We start from the raw sequence: 21712 nt of genomic DNA, 5'->3' as shown, positions 1-21712 counted from the left end.
AGGCCAGACCTGGGGAGGAACCGGCCCTGCCAGGCAGCGAAGATGGCAGCCGTGTGTGGACAGCGGGGGACGAGGACCCCCCCTGGGAGGGAAGGGAAGTGCAGTCACTTCCCTTGGACTGGCAGCCCAGCTGCCCAGGCTCTTGGGGGCCTGAGACCACCTGGCAGGTCCTGTGCCTGCGCCCTGGTGGCCTGGTGCACACACCCCTGCACCTCCCCTCTGCAGCTCACAGGGCCTGGGGAGGCAGGACATCAAGGTGGCCGGATGCATGTATCCCTGTGCCTCCCCTCTGTGGTTCACCAGGGCCTGGGGCGTCTAGGCAGGATGCCGTCAGATGTCCCATGGGAGGTCTGGCCCCAGTAGGTGCTTGCTGCCTCCGGATGGGTACAGGGATCTGGGGGACATCCTGAGGGGAGGGGCTCCCTGGGGCTTCCCTCTCAGCCTGGGCTGTGAGGGCTGCCCCCCAAGAGCCAGCTGGCTGGTTAATGGGGAGCCAGGGCCCCCGGGTCTGCTCTGCCGCACTCCATGCTGGTGCCGGGACCCCGGCCTGCTGCACCCCATCCCTGGAGCTGCCTGGCAGCCTGGGGAGCCTTTCCGGTCACGGCCCCTGGGCTCCTGAACTTGGGGTGGCAAAGAAGGCAGGAAATCAGCCCACCACAGAGCATTGGCATTTGTGATGATTGGAACATGTCTTCTTGCTAGAAAAATCCACTTTTATTTCCAGGTGCGTTTGTGAGTTGAGCACAGCACTCCGTGAACCTTGTCTTTGTGGCTGGTGTTTGGCTGTTTGATCCCCTTGAATTGAGACCTGTCTGCCTCTGATAGTCGGTCAACCAGTGAGAGGTCCAGTGAAGTCTGTAGGATCATTTCAGAGCCACCAGTTTCCAGTGGTGTTTTCCTCCGTAGAATTATTTCTGTGCACTTCTTTAAACTCCGAAATCTTTATGCCCAGATTAGATCATTGAGCTAAGTGTGAATAGTGTGTTTCTTCGTTCATATATTAGTATATCACAGTCAGCATCTCGAGGGGATGAAATAAATCTTGGGGTAGGATGCAGGAGGATCATTTGCCATGTAACCCATACATAACACACAACCATCCAGAACTGGTGCCAGGACCTAAACAGCTTGAAAAAAGTACTTAAGTTTGCTGAAATCGTCACTGAGAGGTGTTCTCTTTAACCTCATTTGTCCAATTTTACGGGGAATTTTTCTTTATTTCTCTTATTGGAGTTGTTGATTTTGGGGGGGGGGCTCTCTCTTGGCTGCAGGAACTCCATGCACCTGTTAGTGTAAGGAGTAAGCCATACCTGTGTGCCTCTCTGCTTCCCACCTCTTCCCGCACTTTGCTGCTCTGGCTGCACTGGTTTCCTTAGGTGCCTGGGAAACCCGTGGCACGGCGCTTTGTCAAGACCTGTCTTAGAGTACATAATTTAAAATTTAAAATTTTAATAATTAGAAATTTAGGTTTTAATTTTAATTTAGACATTTAAGTTTCTACTAAATTAAGATTTCTTCTAAGGGTCTCTGGGAGGCGGGGTTTGGAGGAAGCAGGAGGGGTGTGGTCTGTGGGGGGGGGCATCTGCCAGCTGTGGCAGCTGCACCCTTGTGGCCAAGTGGACAGGAGGTGTCGTGCGCTCAGATCCCTGCTGGTGGGCAGGTTCCCCATACTCATCATTTCCCTGATCTACTCTCAGGATTCTTTCCTGCATCTACTCTGCAGAAGACAGGTCAGGCTGGACAACCCAGAGCAGACAAGGAGTCGCCACCGGGTCTTCTGGGACAGAACCTTTCCTTTGTGAGCAAAAAAATGTGTATTAGTACATTGGTTTAAAACGAGAAACCTTTAACTTCTTCATGCTTTGTAAATTTTACAGTAAGAGTTCTTAGTGTGTATGAGGTTGTGAGTTTGTACAAAACATGACTTCCTTTTTATATATGTCATGGCTAGTTTTAAAGAAAATCTGCCCATCTGGGTGCCTCTCTGCAAGTCTAGGGTCCCACCCCTGCCCCCATAGGGAGACCCTGAGAATCCTCTCATTTCTGCTTAGAGGTAAGAAGGATAAACAGACCGCGTCCCAGGGGAGCTGTGGTGTAGCTCTGCCTCCCTTTCTAACCCCTCAGAATACTATTCGGAAAGATGCCCTCTCTCCCATCCTTTCTAATTGGCTCACTGTTTTGTTTATTCTACTGATCACACATCAGATGGAAATTCTCTTTTACTGCAGATAATTGCTTTTTGGTGTGTACTGTCTTGGGTCCATTTGGCAGCTTACAGGCACTCAGGTTGGCTTTCCTGCGGCGTGGGTGGTTGCCCGCTGTGTGCCAGGCACGGCACTCGGCCACCTCCCTTGTCTGCTTTGTCTCTGCTTGTGCACAGGGTGCTAGAAACACCCAGACACCTGGAGGAGTGGCCCCTCATTCTCTGGAAGGTGGGATGGGCATGCACATGACAGTGATGGCACAGTGTGACTCCTGCTGTCTCCAGGGAGAGGCATACCCTGCTTCCCTGGGAAGGTACTATGGGAACCTATGCAGAAATTGGGGGTTCGGGGGGGTGACTGCAAGACTCCTGGGGTCCAGAGGGTGTTCTGTGCTGGGGCCCAGACTTAGCCCTACAGCAAGAGCCTAGGGTGCCTTTGGGGGACTGGGGTGGTGGTGCAGGATAAAAAGAATAGGATGGGAATGGGAAGGGCCCACAGGGTTGGGGCTTTAGGAGGCAGTGGTTTCATGGCCATAGGCAGCTAGAGTGGTGTCAGTTGTGGCTGCCGTGCCGAGCAGCCGCTTCCAGGTGGAGACCTTGCATGAGCTCAGGGTAAATCACTTGTGCTCTCAGCTGAAGTCTTGTTTCCCTGACGTCTAAACACAGCAGTAGGTTTGTGAACTGCCTTTGCGGCTCACTTGTCCTGGCCACGAGCTGTGCCTGTGTCCTTGGCCGCCCTTCTCCCCGGTCCTGTCTCCTTGGTTCTTATCCCCACACTCTCTCCTTGGTCAGTGGCCTGTGTTTCTCACCCCCTCCCTGCCAATGTTACTCACTCTGTCTCTCCTTAAAGACTTGACATCTTTTTTCAGAAATACTATTTTAGGGTGCAATCATGTACAATTATTTAATGATTTAGCACACACTTATCAATAACTGTTTAATTATTGATCTTACAGAGGAAAGCAGCTGCGTGCACATCTATTTGAATTTGTGTTGATGTCTTCTTTGGACTGGATCGCTATCTTTCAGGAGCCCCCATCACTCCCTGTGGATGTTACTGGGTCCCTGTTTCGGGGGGAAACCTTGTTCCTAAGATCTCTGTGTCTTTTCTGTTTTAGGTGCTCTCTGCTGCTTGCCATGCTTTCAGGGTAGGATACACGGGCTGTCCTGGCAGGTGCGTCTCTGCAGCTGGGAAGCAGGAGCCTCATCTGAAGATGGAGAGATAAGACGTCGTCTGGCAGGCTTGGGTGACAGAAAGTGCCCATCCCGGCCGGGGAGCCCGTGTCCTGGAGATGGATCGCAACCGAGAGGCCGAGGTGGAGCTGAGAAGGGGCCCGAGCCCCAGCAGGGCCAGCAGGAGCCCCGAGGTGGACGGAGACAAGGCCATGAGCCACAGCTGCTGCATCTGTGGCAAGAGCTTCCCCTTCCAGAGCTCCCTGTCTCAGCACATGCGCAAGCACACCGGGGAAAAGCCCTACAAGTGTCCCTACTGCGACCACAGGGCTTCCCAGAAGGGCAACCTGAAGATCCATATCCGCAGCCACCGCACAGGCACTCTGATCCAGGGCCACGAGCCAGAGGCTGGTGAGATGCGTGTGTCTGAGGGCCTGGACGGCTGCACCAGCCCTACCAAGAGCAGTTCAGCCTGCAACAAGATCCTGAACGGGGCCACCCAACTGGACGACAGCAAGATCCTGCTGAGGAGCAGCAAGAAGGAGGCGGAGGGGGCTGTCTGTGCCCCAGAGGAGGGCAAGGTGGCAGCCCAGTGCTCCTTCTGCAAGTGCAAGTTTGAGCGGAAGAAGGACCTGGAGCAGCACGTGCACCAGGCTCACAAGCCATTCAGGTGCAGGCTGTGCAGCTACATGACCCTGAGGGAAGAGTCCCTGCTGAGCCACATTGACAGGGACCACATCACAGCGCAGGGGCCCAGTGGCACTGAGGCCTACGTGGAGAACGGCAAGCCCGAGCTCACCCCCGGTGAGTTTCCCTGTGAGGTGTGTGGCCAGGCCTTCAGCCAGACCTGGTTCCTCAAGGCCCACATGAAGAAGCACAGAGGCTCCTTCGACCATGGCTGCCACATCTGTGGCCGGAGATTCAAAGAGCCGTGGTTCCTCAAGAACCACATGAAGGCACACGGCCCCAAGACAGGCAGCAAGAACAAGCCCAAGAGCGAGCTGGACCCCATAGCCACCATCAACAACGTGGTGCAGGAAGAGACGATTGTGGCGGGCCTGTCCCTTTATGAAGTCTGCACCAAGTGTGGGAACCTGTTTACAAACCTGGACAGCTTGAACGCGCACAACGCCATCCACCGCCGGGTGGAGGCCGGCCGGACGCGGGCCCTGGCCGGGGAGGGCGCGGCCCAGGGTGGCCCCCCGGACTCCCAGCAGCTGTTCCTCCAGTGCCTGAACCTGCGGCCCGCCGTGGCCAGTGTGCCTGCTCGCGGGCAGGCGGGGCGGCGTGTGGCCGAGCTGGACCCAGTCAACAGTTACCAGGCCTGGCAGCTGGCCACGCGGGGCAAGGTGGCCGAGCCGGCCGAGTACCTCAAGTACGGGGCGTGGGACGAGGCGTTGGCCGGGGACGTGGCCTTCGACAAGGAGCGGCGCGAGTACATCTTGGTGAGCCAGGAGAAGCGCAAGCGCGAGCCTGAGCCTGGCGCACCGGGGCCCCCGCGCAAGCGAGCGGGTGCGCCCGGGGACCCCACGCCTGGGCCCCTGGACCCCAGGCCTGCCGTTCGCCCCAGCCGCCGCGCCGCCGCCCCCGCGGGCCACGGCAAGTCGTCCGAGTGCTTCGAGTGCGGCAAGATCTTCCGCACCTACCACCAGATGGTGCTGCACTCCCGGGTGCACCGGCGCGCGCGCCGAGACCGCGACGGCCCTGGGGACCGCGCACCCCGTGTGCGCTGCGGCTCGCTCAGCGAGGGCGACTCGGCCTCGCAGCCCAGCAGCCCGGGCTCGGCCTGTGGTGCTGCCGCCGACTCCCCGGGCTCGGGCCTGGCCGACGAGGCTGCGGATGAGAGCGGAGAGGAGGGTGCAGCCGACCCTGCACCAGGTGAGCGTGGGCGCCTGGGTGGCTGGCTGGGTTCAGGGAGCTCTGCACCTAGGCGACCCCATGTCGGGATGGCCCAGAGCCCGGGCATCCCAGGCCCAGGAGCCTGGCATTCAGGCAGCACAGGTCCAGGGAGCCCTGTGCCCTGGTCCCCCTTCCCAAAGTGTTCCCAAACCCAGGGAGGTCAGGTGCCCAGGTAACATGTGCCTAAGTTATGCAGGCTCAGGTGGCTCTCTGACCCGGTAGTCCTGGCACTCGCATAACCCAGGCCCAGGTAGTGGGGGCTCAGCCCTGCACCCTTGGGGCCTGGTTTCCCATAGCAGTCTCATACCTGGGTAGACTCTGCACCCAGGTAATGCTGTGCTTGGATAACCCTTGCCTGGGTTTCCCAGACCCAGGTGGTCCCACAACCCAGCCATTACGTAGCTAGTGTATTCTTAGAGCTCAGGCTGGTGCGTGCAGACAGAGGTGCCGGTCAGCTCCACTTCAGGCTCCTTTCTTGCTAATTTGCCCATATGTGTTCACATTAACTAACACCTTTGGCCTGTTGAATTAATGGTTTCTCTGGGGCATCAGCCATTTCTGAGCAAAGAACAGGTGATGGGACACCTCCATGCACAGTCCAGAGCCTGCTCCCTCACCATGCGGCATGTGCATGCATGTACACATACACACTTTGCTCTTCTCTTTTGCACCAGACAGCCGAGTAAAAGAGTAACTTCAGATTGGTGTGCAGTTATAATTAATCTCCTTGGATTCAAGTAGCCCTGTGGGTTTAGAGATGGCTCATTGGAACAGATGACTTTCCAAAGAGTAGCTATGTAAATATTTAAAGATGCTTGGCTGACTTTGTTTTCATCATTTTCCTAGTTTTTATAAATCTTAAGCGTTTTGATATTTTATTCATTATTTTTTAGGAGAAGGTGATGTTCCAGTTAGAGAACTTAGACCTTTCTCTGCATAACTGAGACTGTTCCTCTCTTCTCCCTGGAAACTGGTTCATGGATGTTGCTTTTACCTGATAGGCCAGGGATGTAGAAAGTCAAGTGCTTCAGCAGGGCTATTTTATAGTCTATAGTGAGGAACATGACCCTAGTGCATTTCTCCAAGACAAAACACAAATCTGCGTCATTTTTTCCTTATTAGATTTAGCCAATTCTCTGGAACAGAGTTTACTGTGGGTTTATACAGTGTATTGTGTGAGAGTCTATTACACTCAAATTATATTGAGTCAGTAAAAGTGTACAAGAAAGTTGTTTGTCTAATCCCGTAGAGAAGCCTCTGCTGAACCCGCACCTCCATCTTATCAGCATCCGTATAGATAACTGAACAGTAACACATTATGCCCTGACCCTTGTTTCCCATTTCCTTTCTTACTCATTAACCTGTGGGAAGGAGCAGGAGAATACACTACTCTCTGAAAATGCAGTGCTCATTCTGTGATTCTTGGAACAGTTTGTCACGGAAAGTCTGGCAAACCCAATCGCGACCTTTCGTTCGCATTTTTGAAGAGTAATTCTTAGTTTTTCTCTTTAAAAATTTTGATAATGATAGATTTTACTGATGATATTCCAATAATACTATGTTTTTTTGGAGCACACTAAACCTCTTTTTTTCCCGGAAGATAAGTATTTTTAATATTTGGAAAAGCTCTTGAGCCTTTCCCTCATCTGTCATGGCGGTGGTCAAATAATTAATAATCTGATTCAGTAGTGCTTTGAAAATCATGATGCTGGAAAGATCAAATGATTTTCTTTTACTCTACGTTGGACTTTACTTTTTTTCATTTCAGCTTCATTGAGATAATCATTTACCTCTTAACGAGATTGTTAGTCTTTTCTCTGTGTGATCTGCTTTTTGAGAAACTTGATACATCACATTTCTGTAACAAGTGCCTGTATCCTAGTTGAGTTCAACAAGTTGACAGTAGAATCAACAGACTATTGTAGATCATCCAGCGGCTAGAGAAGGAAGTTTATGTCATGACAATGGCGTAAAGTGTTGAAGAACATGTGAGTCCACATTGGGTACCTTTCGTGACTCTGAAGGATAGAATCTTACCGTCTAAAACCACCGACTTTTCAAGCTCAGCAGGCCCTTAACTGGTCTAGCGTGGGTATTAACCGCTGCTTCCTAGATGTTCTTTAAGGAGAGAGATGCACTTTGCATGTATGTAACACCCGACAGACACTCCCATTTGCAGGGTTTGGCTAAGGACTTTGGGAAAGTAAATGAGTATTTTGAATCCTCTGTTGCAATCTGCAGCGTGCCTTTGCTATTACTAAACGATGCCTTAGATCTTTACACATGGAGGCAAAACTTAAAATACTTAGGGAATTTTGATGGGATAGCTAGTGAAAACTGGTAGACGAAATACGTGGAAGTTGAGAACAAAACACTACTCATTCCCATAAGAATCATCAGGCTTCTGGGGGAAGCAAGGTTGACATTAGAATTCTATCTTTGTGACCCTTTTTAGCAATTCCCCATCATGCCCTAATTTTACCCAAGGTTTCATGACATCTAGGAATGGATTCAAATGCTGCTTTTGGCTCTAGAGAAGCTTTGCATTATCAGATTAATTAAAGATACCTTTTTTTTTTTCCATGAAACATTCTTTGTCGAGTGTTACCGTGTGCTTGTTTGGAAAGCTCCAATTGTTACATTGCTTTTATTTCCACAGAAAACTGGGTCCCAGCAGCCCCCTTTACTGACCAAAAATGGTAGAAGAACAAACCTGTGAATAAAATTACATCAGATACAAAATTATTGAGTTAGATTTCAGTCCTCCACCAAGAAAGTGACATGGCACTGATGGAAAGGACACTTTTTGGAGCTCACGAAAAAAATAAAACCTTCCAATTAGGGAAGAAGAGCTTTAGAAGGGTGTGTAATTCTGCGTAATTCAAATTTATAAAAATGAACATTTCCAAATACAAAACCGAGTCAGGGTGTTTTGAGGTCATCATGAGGACCAGAGAGTGTTATTTCATAAGTAAATAAACCACAGCAGAATTCTGCTCAGGAAGCAGGTGGGTAACTTAGGAATGATGGACTCGGGGATCCCTGGGTGGCGCAGCGGTTTGGCGCCTGCCTTTGGCCCGGGGCGCGATCCTGGAGACCCGGGATCGAATCCCACATCGGGCTCCCGGTGCATGGGGCCTGCTTCTCCCCCTGCCTGTGTCTCTGCCTCTCTCTCTCTCTCTCTCTGTGACTATCATAAATAAAATAAAAATTAAAAAAAAAAAAAAGGAATGATGGACTCTGGTGGGCTTGTCAAGAGGTCGGTTCACCACCTGTGCCATCGTAAGAAGCACCTTTGCGTGGCCTGGCTAGTCTCGGCCATCACAGGTGTTTCAACCTGCCTTTGGGCAAAATGCTGAGGACTTCTTTCCTATCGTCTATCTGCATATTGTTTCTGCAAAAGTCACTTATGGGACTACCCAGGTTTTGCCCATTTCTTGTTATTCTGAACTCTGCTATCACATCAAATCCATGTTCTGTTGTGCCTGCTTACTTTTTGGATGCTCAGGGCAACATAATCGCTAGTAAAACCACAAGTTTTAGATAAAGTCCTATGAAAGCGCAAATACTTGTTTCTGACCCATAAAGATGTCAAGCCCTGCTCAGCCTGATAGAGCAACAGGTTCTTAGAGCAAGTGCCACAATGTTATATGCAGTTTGAAGAATTAGGGAGAGATTTTCCAGAATGAAGCCACATCATCAGGGAATGGAAAGACAAAGGAAGAAATGGATTTACTTCAGAAAGCCCCCATCTGCCTGGCTTTCTCTGCTTGTTGCCCCCTCAGGCCAACAGCCTTGTATGTCAGGGCTCATCTTCTTCCCATCACAATTGAAGGAAGACCGCCATCTTTTAACCATGAAATAGTAGTTAAGTACAGGCCTTGAGACTGACTAGTGGTCCAAGCAGTGCCCAGTACGATTATGCAGCTGGTACACAGGGTAACAACCATCCTGCTATTCAGAGCACGAGCAGTCATTAGAACAGCTCAGGGAGAGAGTGTTCCCATCCTGTTCATCCTTCAGAGCAGGATTTAGGGTGAATCTCGCTAACAGAGGCCGACATGGATATGGGGTGTGCCAGTGAGAGGTGTCTGTGCATGGCCACGGGGTCTGCTGACCTGGGAAGCGTTCATTAGTACCTACTCTTTGAGTTTGCTTCAGTGTCGAGCAGAGGGAGCTCTGCAGGATGCTCTGTCCCCACTGTGCTTCTGGCCAGTGCACCTTGGATATGTGTCCTGAGTGGCAGAGTCAGCCCTGAGGCTCCATGCAGAGGGCGGCTCCATGCAGTGGGAGGGACTTCTGCGTGGGCCCCTCACAGAGGCTAACCATGGTACAGCAAGTCCAGGGCTTGTGGTGGGAGGGGACAAAGCCAGTGGGGTGGGATGGGGCATCCCCAGGTGCAGGCAGGAGGCCACAGGTTGTGGTTGACCTGGGGAAGGAGAGCATGCACATTGGGGGACAGGTCCAGGCATGCACCAAAGCACTGCTGGACGGGGCGATGGCAGGTGGTACTTCTGAGGGGCCTGGGTGGTTGGGGGCATTGGTTACAGATGAGCTCGTGGAACTGGGAGCAGCAAACCTCTAAGGGCCAGCTCTCCAGTCACCAGGCGGGTCACCTAGCCTCCCTTTGTCCAGTGTCTCTCTTGAGCTGGCCACATGGAGGCCATTGCCTGCAACATCTGATAAATGTCCCCCCCCCCCCCACAGACTACTGACGGCTCAGGAAGTGCCCTTGTGACACGCTGTGACACTGGCGGCAGGTGCCAGACTGTCATGTGCAAGGTGCTCTCCGCTGTGTGGCTCGAGCCAGGCCTGCCGCGGCTCCTCCTGAGGCCTTGTTCCCCCCCAGTGCCATGTAAGCTAGAGAGCAGCACCACAGTGGGGTCTGCTGAGAGTTGATTCCAGTGTCCTGGGAGCCGGAGGTGACAGACAAGCAGGTCTGGTCCCAGTTACAGGAGAGCCGTGCAAGGAAGCGGTTCTTATCAGTTTTAGGCCATGGTGAACACTGAGTTGGAAACCCTCATATTAATGTCTTATTTAGTATAAAAATGCAGTGAAGGGCTTTAAGAAAGCTGTTCAGATGCACTTGGCAGTGGGAAGCAGAAGGCCTTGTGGTTTTAGCCTGCGTCTTAGCAACCAGAAACCACTGTGTGTCTGCGCTGCATGCGTGTACCTGTGAGGGTAATTGTTCACATGGCACCCAGCACCCTGGCTCGCTTTCTGAGTTATCGGAGGATGATTAAATTACAATGAGAATAGTGTCTTTTGAGTATGTTTTCTTCTGTTTTGATTCATCTTCATACATTGGTATCTATGCATGGCATGCATGCTAATATTTGCTGGAGCAGAATACTGCATTCCCTGACCTTCCAGAATGAATTTATTATAGTGTGAAAGGCATCAGACTCTAGAGATTATACTCTGGGGTTTTCTTCCTATCACTGAGAGACAACGTAACCAGATAGACATACCCGGTATCGTGAAACAAACACCACACAAACACTTGGATTTCCTAGCATAATTCAAACACTTGACTCTCTCTCTCTCTCTCTCTCTCTTACTTTTTGACACAAGACAGATTACAGGATTTTAGAGCTGAAAGGGAACAAGAGGTGTTTCATCTGTCCCCATTTTATCAGGGTGGGAACTGAGCTACAAGGCAGTACTCTGATTTGCCGGGAGCTGTGAGGTGTCGTTGCAGAAGACAGCACGGTGGCAGATGCCGGGTAGGAATTCACCGTTTGCACAGAGGAGTGGTGTGCGGTTGTGGTCCGCTCTTGAGCATCCAATCTCCTGGCAGTGGCGTGGGGGCGTGTGGTCCAGCCCCCACCCCCTTGGGCTGTCCCTGCCATGTCCTCTGCTGCCTGTCTTGTTGTGGGCATCCTGTGGACACATCTCATGTTGGGACTTGAGTCAGACCAGAGTCAGGGGCCACAGCATCCAGCTTCCAGCCTGGGAAGTCCCTGTCCTGCTCGTTTGTTGCTGAGGCATGGGAGAGCTTGGACCCCGTGCAGGCCCCAGATCTCCAGTCTACACTGAGGCTGGCTCGGATCCCTATGTGGGGCTTTGGATCCCAGTCTGCACTGAGGCTGGCTCAGACCTTGTGCATATATGGATCCCCAGTCTACACTGAGGCTGGCTCGGACCCCGTGCAGTTCTGGATCTCCAGTCTCCACTGGGGTGGGACACGGTGGAGGTTGCCGTGCTGCATTGTGCAGAAGCAGAGCTGCTTGGAGGCGGGGAGCTGGTTCCATCTGTCCCCTGGGAGCCTGCCGGCGCCCTGCGTGGGTGTCCTCTAAGGGCACAATGAACGATGTTCCCACGTTCTGGTGAAAACACATGCCATGTCTACAGAGAGTCTCATTTGACATGTGACCACTTTCCAGCCTTTGCGCCTCTGCTTCTGTCCTCTGTTGTGTGACCCTTGCCCTGCCAGGTGTAGCTTCTCTCATTTTGCCGTGGGGACAATGCTGGCTCTGGTTTTCGGCTCCGTCCGGGTTCTAGTGTCACCGGTGCCATTTTGTCACCAAGAGGAGCTGTTGGTCTTCTCCGGTTCACACTTGAAATATCAGGGCTCCTGTTTGTGGGTCTTATCCAGCAGCAAGTTGGTTCTTCCGCCCTGGTCCCAGGAGATGAGGCGGGGCATGCGAAGGCATGGATTGCACCCAGTCTGGAGGCGTCTGCAGAATAGGTTCCACTGATTCGGCTTCTGGAAAATCAGCCTTTGCTAGTTGGGGTGGGGGTGATTCCTGGTCAGCTCTGCAGGAGGGTGGCCCGTTCACCAGGTGGGGGGGGGGCACAACACCTGCTGAAGATGTGGCCTGTCTCAGCGCTGTCTTAGACACGGCCAGGCCTTCCTGTGTCTGCACACCTGCTGTGTGTGCGATGATGGCAGTTCCCCTGCAGCAGTGATGTGGCACCTGTACCTGTGTCCACTTCTTCACACTGCTACCAGGTACTTGCTAGAAGCACAGGTGAGGTAGCAGGTGGAAGACTCCGCTCCTTACGCGGCCCTTCTGGGACCACAGCCATAGCCTTGACTAGCTGCCACTGTTGCATCTTTGCTGCACCCTGAATGCCTTGTCCAGAACCTCCTACCTGCCCTGTGCGGCCTGAACATGCCCTGGATCTGGAAACCCATCCCTGCCATGTTGGCCAGTCCCAAGCTCCCTGCTGGATCACCTTGTTGCTGCATGCGTCATTTCCGGCAGAGCGACTGCTCCCGCTCTGTCCCTAGAACTTCTGTTTCAGTTCCACGGGTGTTTGTCCCGTGCCACACAGCGTCCTCGTGTCCCGTGCCTGTCATTGAGTGGTGATCTCACAGAGGACAAAGCTTCACCTTGTTGGCCCTGCCAGCCCCGTGTGGCTTGTGCTGTGGCTGGCGCTGCACTGGGACGGCTTGTCTTTGGTTTGCATCGAGCCACGCTGAGACACATCTCCCTCAGGGAGAGTTTACGTGGGAGCAGTGCACTCATTGGCTTCTAGATGCCACAAGGTCACTGATAGCGGCTGGACTGCCGACTGGAAGGCTCAGGTGAGAGCAAATATTCACACGAATGAGCATGTGCCTCCAAGATTTTTAGCCGTGTGGATGTGGACTGGCAGTGAGGCCTCTTGGGGTGGCAGGAGTGCACTACATCTGGCCTTTCCCGCCAGCATCAGACTTGGGGTCGGGACTTGGGAATTTGCCTGCCTCAGAGCTCTGGCCCTCCTGTCCCAGGTGGTGGCTGGTATCCGGGGCATCGCTGCTGCGCTCGGGGTGCAGAAGCGGGCAGGGCCTGTCCAGTCCCTAGCACCCGAGGACATACAGCCTGTGCTCCACCAGTCCTGGCACAGCTCGTGGCTGGTGTGTCGGGAAGCAGTGACCAAGGTCACTGTGCGGTCCCCACCTCCCTGCCTTGAGTCCCCAGCGGTTGCTACTTAGCACAGGTGGAGGGCATGGCACCCTTGGCCTGGCCCCTCCCAGAGTCATCCTGCGTGTGCAGGTGGCAGGCGGTCAGAATGTCATTCAGGTGGATGGCCCGGGACCAGCAGGACCCTCCTGATCTGGACGGTCCAGAGCACCCCACCCTGGTGGTGGCCCTCCCTGTGGGCCACATTCCTCCCCACCCCGCAGCGGCGGCTCGGTGGGCCTTCTCGGCGGGCCTGTGCGTGGCGGGCACACTGAATTATTCAGTGAGTTTAGACTCTTTTTTCAAGCATTTAGCCTTTATTTGGTAAGTGTTTTTGCTGTGTGCCCATCTCTGGCGCAGATTCTTAATGTTTCATTTATAAGTTTAATTTTTTTTTTTCTTTTTGATGTTTCTTAATGTGCATGTGCTAGACCTAATCCTAATCTGAGGCCAGTTCTTGGTGAAACCTTCATAGGCTGCTGATAGGATCAGTATTTGCATACACGATTTGCATAAGCCTTTGCGTGTTCAGACAGATTGTGGTTTTAGATCTGTATTTTACTAGAATTGAAAGATGAGGCATGGTCTTCTCCAGAGAAAGGTTAGAAGGTCACAGTTTCCTTTCCTTTTTAGAGTCTTGCCTGATTCTGTGAGAGGCCAGTGCGACCCTCTCCCATTTTGCAGGATGTCTCACCTTCTGTTTTATTTACAAAGGCAGACGTTGATTTGAGAAAAGTATTTTCACAGATTAGTAAAGACATTTGGGCTGATTGCAAACTGCCAAATACATTGTTGTAAAAGTGTGCCAGAGCGGAGTCTTACTCCGAGTCTTCTTTCTGACTACAGAATAATTACTTTCAGCACCGTGAGTAACCTGTTCCAAATTTACCATGATCGTCGTTATCATTGGTGACCTCACAGGTTATTGAGATCTCTCCTCTAAAATGATCACTGAGTGGTCCCCTCTGGTGTGGCAGCTGTCCCGTAGAGAATCTGCTGTGTGCTCAGATGTGGCTCTTGACACCTGCCAAAGGGCATCAGCTTCCTTCCAGGTAGTCAGATTGTGTTGTTCCTGTGCATGAGCATCCTGCAGTAGATTCCTGGGTGAGCATCACTGGAATAGTTCGTTAATTGGGTTGGACACCTGGAGGACGTTGTTTGTGATGTTGAAATGATGATCATTTCTAGTTTTCACTTCTAGTTACCGTAGTTCGTTGATATGAGACTCATCTATAATATTGCTGGTTTTTAACACGTTGATGACTGCACGACTTATGGGATATAATCTACAAGTGGGTTTGGTATCAGATTAGAAATTGGTAGTAGTGGAGTGGATGGAACATCTCCATTTTAAAGAAATATCAGGTACTGTGTTCTCGAAAATGACAAAGTATGGTTGGAGAGATCCATGAGGTTGAAAAGGAGGCATAACCTTTTATCATAAACCTCTTGTATTGGTGGGGAGGATTCGATGAGACTCTCAGAAAGCAGTTCAATGTGTCACCAAAATATGACTTGCCAAATTCCTGATTTTTAAGCGTTAAAGGCATTGCAAAGTTCTGACAGGAGATTTTTGGGATATATGAACATGAAGGTTCTGGACAGGTTGTATGCACAGTGTCTGCAGTTTCCATGGTGATAAGCCTACACACCACTTAGAAACAAATTCTTGATATTGTTTTGAAACCCAGTTACAAAAGGGCATCCTGCTTGCAAGTTAGTTGTGAATAGATAAAATTGCTTCTGCAGAACTGCCTTGCAAGCTGGACAGCACTTGGCAGACATTAGAGTCTTGTACCTTCTAAATCGCCCCTGTTCTGAATATATCTTTCCATTCTAGATCAGAATTCCTTCCTGTCTTCCTGCCTTCCTGCCTTCCTTCATCTCTCTCTTCCTCTTTCTCTCGCCTTTTTCTCTTTTCATTTATTTTCTCCTCACATTTTGGGTTAAAGATCTTTACCTTTGAATTTTAAGATCTAATGAGGGGGGTTGCTGTGGATATTCATAAGAGTTTTCAGAGCTATGCCATGCCTGGGAGCTGGGTGGAGACGAGGCCCTGGTGGTGACTTCCTGTCACCCCCTGGTCCAGCACCGCCCACCCACCTCACAGCTGGCCCCTGGTCACTGTCTCCCCTTCCCGTTCAGCCTCTGTGCCCCTCCTTTCCCTCCTCTTCCATTCAGAATGATCAAAGGCAGTGTGGAAACAGGGCATCATGTAACAGCAAATGCCTAGCACACATGGTAGGTTATGATGTTGGGGAGCAGTAGGTCTAATCTCGGAGGACACCCGTGCTTGCCGCCTTTGTTCTGCCCTGAGGCCAGACACAGAATCCCAGATGGTGGTCATCCTAGGAACACCAGGAATGGAGCGCCCTGTGAGCCTCCTCCTGGGAAAGCCCAGTCCCTCTATACCGGCTGCAGGTGAACCTGTCGTATCTCAGCTCCTGCTGCTGCCTTGGTGCGGACAGGGCAAGGCTAGGGGCCCTGGACCTGGTTTTCTTGCCTTAGGACTGCACACCCCCCTGCTGCCCAGGCTGCCTCCCTGGGGCAGCGCTGGGAGGTGGAGGAGGAGGAGCCAGACTGTACTGGGCCCGTGCTGCTGATTTTAGAGTTCTGTTCCTTCTTCAGGAAACCGACAGGTTTGTTGGTTGCAAATAACCCACGTTGTCTGGGAGTGCACAGATGAGACATCCTCCTCCTCCACTGCTCCCCCTCACCTTCCAGAGAGACTTGGGTTTTGCCCTCTCTTGTCCTTCTAAATGTGCTTAAGTGTGTTAGTATATATGTGTATATAGATTTTTCTTATTTTGATACCTAAGAAGATTATCCTGTGTGTTTCATTCTAAAGCTTGCTCTTTCTGCATAGTCATGACTTGGAAATCATTCATGTCCATAAAGGTGTCTGCTTCACTTCTGAACTGCCTAAAAGTGGACCATGGTCATAATCTGTTTGCCTTTTGATGGACGTTCAAGTTCTTGCATTACATATAGTTCTGCAGTAAACCTGCTGGTAATGTGGATCCTTGAGCACACTTAGGAGTTTCTCGAGACCGATTTCTTAATGAAATTGCTGGTTTGGGGGGTTTGCATGTTTTATATCTCAGTAGCTCCTGCCAGCTAGGTCATAGTAATCCTCACATCCACCAGCAGCTCACGAGCCTGGCCATTGTCCCCACCTTCCATAATGTCAGGTATTATAGATTTTCTACAGCTCCCTCTGTGAAAGATGGAAAATGTTATTTATTTTTTTATTGCTTTAATTTCCATCTTTCTGGCTTCTGGGGGGAGAGAGCGTGTTTTCGTGTTTGCTGGCCATTTGCATTTCTTGTGTGATTTACCTGTTCATGCACTTTGTCCATTTTTATAATGTGATGTTTGCCCTTGTCTTATTAACAGGAACTCTGTACATCATGGAAATGAATCTTTCATTGTTAGCTTTACTTTCTTCTTACCTTGTTTGACTATATGAAGTCTTCTATCGTACAAGGTCTCAAAAGTCAGAACTGTTCATTTTTTCCTTGATGGTTTTTACACATGACTAGAAAGACATTCCCTGGCCTACTGTTAAAATATTTTCACTGAATAAAGTGAGTTTGCTTGATTCTGTGTGCTTATTGCACATCGCATGGATCCATGTGGAACTTTTGGTTGGTCCTGGGAGGCGTTTTTAATTTTTTCCCTTATTGCTATTCTGTGTTTCCAATATAATTTATTCAGTCATCAGTCTTTATTTCTACTAATGTGAAATAGCGGCCTTAGCCTATGCAGATGTCCATGGGCCAGCAGCTTCACCCAAGCATTTGAAGGCTTGGTAAACCCAGCAGGTACAGGTGCTCGTCTTAAGATATGGATGCGGTAGCTGAGGTGTAGAGGTTCAGAGAGACTTTCTTAAGGTTGTACCAATAATACTCTTGAGGCCAGCCTGCAAGTCCCAGGTTGGTGCTCTGGCAGTGAGGGAAGGCGGGGAAGGGGTTTCCAGGAGGAGAGGATGGAGACATGTCCTGTGCGTCCTTGAGCTCTTCCTGGCCTGTCTTCGGCTCCTGGGCAGTCCCGACCTGTCCTGACCTTCGTCTTATGCTCTCCTCCAGAGCCACCCAGCTGCAGCTGGGCCTTAAGCAAGGCCCAGGGGTGACATCTCAGCAGCCTGCTCAGGGAAGACGCAGGAGGGCCGCCGGGTCCTGCCGGTGGACCCTTGCACGTGCATACGGGACCTTCAGAGTCACAGGGCATCCCAGAGGCCCCATTGCACTATAGCCTGTCACTGAGCACCTGTGGGTTGGGGCTCTGGAAGGTAATGGCCTCTTCTCCATTACCTGCGAATAGACTATTCTTATCAGTGAGAGAATGAGACTGTGCATAAATGACAAGTAATGTTTCTCTTCGTATGCAATGCTCAGATGTTTCCGTCAGCATTTACACATTTTGGACCGTGTGTCTTAACTCACACTGCGCTTCCTTGGAAGTAATTCATTCAGATGACAAGTTTCCAATAAGAACAAGTCGGAGTTGCCAGGTTTAGTAGTAAACATAGAGGATACCTGTTAAATATGGGTTTGAGATAAGCAGCGAATGTTATTTTTTCAGTGTGTCCCGTGGAATATTTGAGACCTGCTTGTGCTAAAAATGACTCGTGTATCTGATATTCAGGCTACTTGGCTGGCCTGTGTTTTCTTCTGCAGAATGTCTCTGTGAGCCATCTCTTCTTTAGGCAGGATGCTATTTTCATGCATACAGGAAATGTCTAGTCTTGTTGCCCGGCCTACTTGTTGGTTGGTTCAAGCTTGTTGAGCAGCTCTCTGTTTGTTTACTACTAGACAGGGATGCTGGTTGCCACACACCAGTCAGTGTTCCAGGAATAATTAGCTGAGGAGAAGGAGAGGACCCCGTGGTAGGGCTTGCTCTCTTTCAGCAGTTTACACTTGTTGATGAATTAAGCACACGTTAGCGCTTGGGAGGGTCAGAACAGTGCTTGAAGAAATAAGGGATTCAGGAGCAAATAAAAATGAACCTCAGTCCATTGGCTCAATTCAGAAAAAAAAAGACAAACACGGTTGTGTCAAGTTTCTGGAATCAGGATGATCTGCCGTAGTTGAGTACGTGGTGTGGCGGGAAGGAGCATGGATGGCTGGAGTTTCCTCCTGGTGGCCAATGCCCTGAGGGATCATGCTGCAGGTGCCACCTCTCTGGTGCAGGTGTCTGTCATCAGACTGGAAAGTTCTGTAGTGTTCGGAATTTTGTAGGTGAGGTTTCAGTGTGGGTGTTGTTCATGGGCATGTCAGGATCCCCGGGGTTGCCCAGGGGCTGTAGCCTTTCCGTGATTGTGGGTGTGTGTGTGTGTGTGTTGGCCAAGCTGCTGAAGGTCACAGGTGTTAACAGAAGACCCGAGCCCTCAACACAGAAACTCAGGGCCTCTCTCACTAATTCAAAATAGAGACCCCAGAATCCTTTGTGTAGAGCATACTTGAGATGTGCAGGGATGCTTTGTGATCATGCTGGTACGCGATTTCTGGGCTGTGACTTTCAGAAGAAATAGCTAGCGAGTGGTCCCAGATGGACTTCTCTCCCAGAAGAAGAGGCAGTCCGTGTGCTGTGGTTTATTGGGCACATAAACCAACTTCTGGTTCTAAATGGATTTTGTCTGCGTATGTATGATCTATTTCTTTTTTTTTTTTTAAAGATTTTTATTTATTTATTTATTCATAGAGATGCAGAGAGAGAGAGGCAGAGACACAGGCAGAGGGAGAAGCAGGCTCCATGCAGAGAGCCCGATGCGGGACTCAATCCCGGGTTTCTAGGATCATGCCCCGGGCTGCAGGCGGCGCTAAACCGCTGCGCCACCGGGGCTGCCCTGTATGATCTATTTCTATTTAGCTTTGGTTTAAACAAATACTAAGTAAATATGCATGGAAAAACAAATCCACGGCAAGCCAGCCTCCCCTCGGGATTTCTTTGTTCCGTGTCCAGCTGTGGAGAGTCACTGACCTATTAGCCGTAGATTCCACGGCACAGATGACATTGCAAAAACCATAGGCTTCCTTTGTTCCTCTGGCCTCACAGAATATGCAGAGATCTTAGGTTCGTTTTAAAAGATGGGTCTGGGGATCCCTGGGTGGCGCAGCGGTTTGGCACCTGCCTTTGGCCCAGGGCGCGATCCTGGAGACCTGGGATCGAGTCCCACGTCGGGCTCGCGGTGCATGGAGCCAGCTTCTCCCTCTGCCTGTGTCTCTGCCTCTCTCTCTCTCTCTCTCTCTCTGTGTGTGTGTGTGACTATCATAAATAAATAAAATTAAAAAAATAAAATAAAAGACGGGTCTGTAATTGAGATAGAAGGTGCTGGAACCTGGTGTTCCTTGGAGATGAGGCCTCATCTGAGTGCTGTCCAGGTGCCCTGTTGCCTGGACAGGTGTCCATAGTGGGGAGTGCCTGGCACTGTGTTCTCTCCCAGCCCTTGGTCCGGGAGCCTTTTCCCTTGGAACTTGTCAGGAAGCTCCCTGCGGTGGTTTCCTGGGGACTCATATGCCTCTCCTCTCATGGGAAGACGGTGTGGAGATGCTGTCGTGGGGTTGTGCTGCGAGCCACTGGTGTGAGGGCCCACTGTCCCCGAGCCTCCCTGGGGTCCTCTTGGGCATGTGGCACCCGGCAGCTTGATGGCAAGATAGTCGGAGAAGTCAGCAGGGTCTTGAGAGGTCATCTGGTCTACTCCATGAACCAATCCCAGAAATGAGTTATCTGCGCTTTTTTTTTTTTTTTAAAGACTCATGCAGAAGAGCATCGCTCTAGTCGGTGGTTCTTCTCTGTTCTAGTTCATCACTTGTCACGTGTCACAGGCTAGGATTTCCTTCTCGCCTTTACTGCCTGCAGTGGGACCTGTTGTGGCCGGTCCCTTCAGTGGGAGAACTGGGAATAGGTGTCCTGCCTGCACCCCTGAGGTTGTCCCACTTGTCCTTCTCGGCCCCCTGATCCTGCACCTTCTGCATCTCTGGTCTATCTGCCAAGTGTCCCCAGTCCCAAGTCTTTGCAATGTTCGGTGGCCTGTGCTCTTGCAGCCTCAGAACTGCCCCCCCCATTAGTTATTTTAATTCGAGCTTGTGGGTGGTGTCACCATTGCCTTGACCAACATTTCTGAATCCCAGGCGACCAAGCAGAGCTGCTCCAGTCACGTGCTCTCAGGTTGGGCCCGCTTCTGTGTGTCCCCCACAGTCTGATGGTGTGGACGGATAGTGGGGTCCTTCGGGCTGAGCCAGGTGGGGAGCCCCCCAGGCAGACAACACTGTCAAGGTGGCGGGGACGGGCTGTCTCCTGCTTCCCTTGGGGGGCAGCACCGCCCCTGTCTTGGTGCGGGCACACTCTCCGTGTCTGCACCTGATGCTAAGTTAGCCTCCCCAAGTTCTAGGCAATGCCACCCAAATCCGATTGGGCTTTATTAGCATCTATCGTAACTTGGCAGAGATTTGCCGGGGTTTACTTTAAATTGCTCACGTCCTCTTAGCTTGACTTAAAACGACCATAGTAATCATTGGTAGTCTGGTGTATTAATTGATTTTCAAGATTAAAAAGAAAAACCTTTGTCTTAAAATGGCCAACGTTCTGCAGTTTGGTGCACGCCTGGCACAGAGAAGCCTGTGGTGAGTTGGGCGCTAGGCCCTTTGTGTAACTAAGATCTATGGAAATGTCTTCCCTGTGGAAAACTCTTCTTTTCTTTGAAACTGTAACTTCTGTGGCACCATATATGCATTTTTAGTGTAAGTAAAATCACAGATATGTGAAGTGTTGCCAAAGTATAAACAATACCTGGTACAACTTCAAGTACTTTCCATACCAGTGAGCAAATGTCCTTGTTCCCGATGGTCCTGTGCCATCTGGCTTGGCTGCTTCCAAGATACCAGCAGTTAGCGGTGTGGACCTGTGTGTCCCTGGGCCAGCTCTCGAGCAGTCCAGCAGGTTCTTCCCGAGGCATAGAGAGGGAACTCAGCCGGGGCACAGCTGGATCCGGTGGCCCGGAGTATGCTCAGGGACACACACCTGCTTCTTACACCCCCAAAGCCCTGACCCAGGATAGGCTGGCTTCGTGTCCACCACCCGCAGGTGCCTCTGACTTCCTGCTTGGACATGGGGACAGGTTGTCTACGTGGGGTGGCCAGGAGGGCAGCAACTGGATCTGGGGCCCCTCCTGTGTCTTTCAGTCTTGAGGATGACCTGAATGTCACCTCAAGCTGTGACTCCAGCTTCCTTTCCTGAACATTTTTTTTTTTAAGATTTATTTATTTATGACAGACATAGAGAGGCAGAGACACAGGGAGAGGGAAAAGCAGGCTCTCTACAGGGAGCTGGATGTGGGACTCGCTCCCGGGATCTGGGATCACTCCCTGAGCCGAAGGCAGATGCTCAACCACTGAGCCACCCAGGGGTCCCAGATTGTGTTTATTTTAGAGTGTGAGAGCAGATATGCAGAGGGAGGAGCAGAGGGGCAGGGAGAGAGAGGAGTAGGAAGGAATCTCCAGCAGACTCCTCAACGAGTGTGGAGCCCAACACAGGGTTCCATCCC

The 21712-nt window shown here is 51.1% G+C and overlaps 1 protein-coding gene across 6 annotated transcripts in view; it reads left to right on the top strand.

Annotated features, from left to right (window-relative positions):
• LOC129495510 (zinc finger protein 516-like) overlaps window positions 1-21712 on the top strand; it is a 117543-nt gene that overhangs the window by 46551 nt on the left and 49280 nt on the right. For all 6 annotated transcript variants that reach the window (XM_055303091.1, XM_055303090.1, XM_055303094.1 and 3 more), the window contains one exon: window positions 3322-5254. In XM_055303091.1, coding sequence (XP_055159066.1) covers window positions 3496-5254 — 1759 coding nt within the window. In that variant the 5' untranslated portion in view covers window positions 3322-3495. The remainder of the gene's footprint in view (window positions 1-3321; window positions 5255-21712) is intronic.

This window comes from Nyctereutes procyonoides, unplaced genomic scaffold (genome assembly GCF_905146905.1).
Source record: "Nyctereutes procyonoides isolate TBG_1078 unplaced genomic scaffold, NYPRO_anot_genome, whole genome shotgun sequence".
NCBI lineage: Eukaryota > Metazoa > Chordata > Mammalia > Carnivora > Canidae > Nyctereutes > Nyctereutes procyonoides.
The sequence above is the reverse complement of the archived record's forward strand: the minus strand, read 5'-3'. Positions and strand labels throughout refer to the sequence as shown.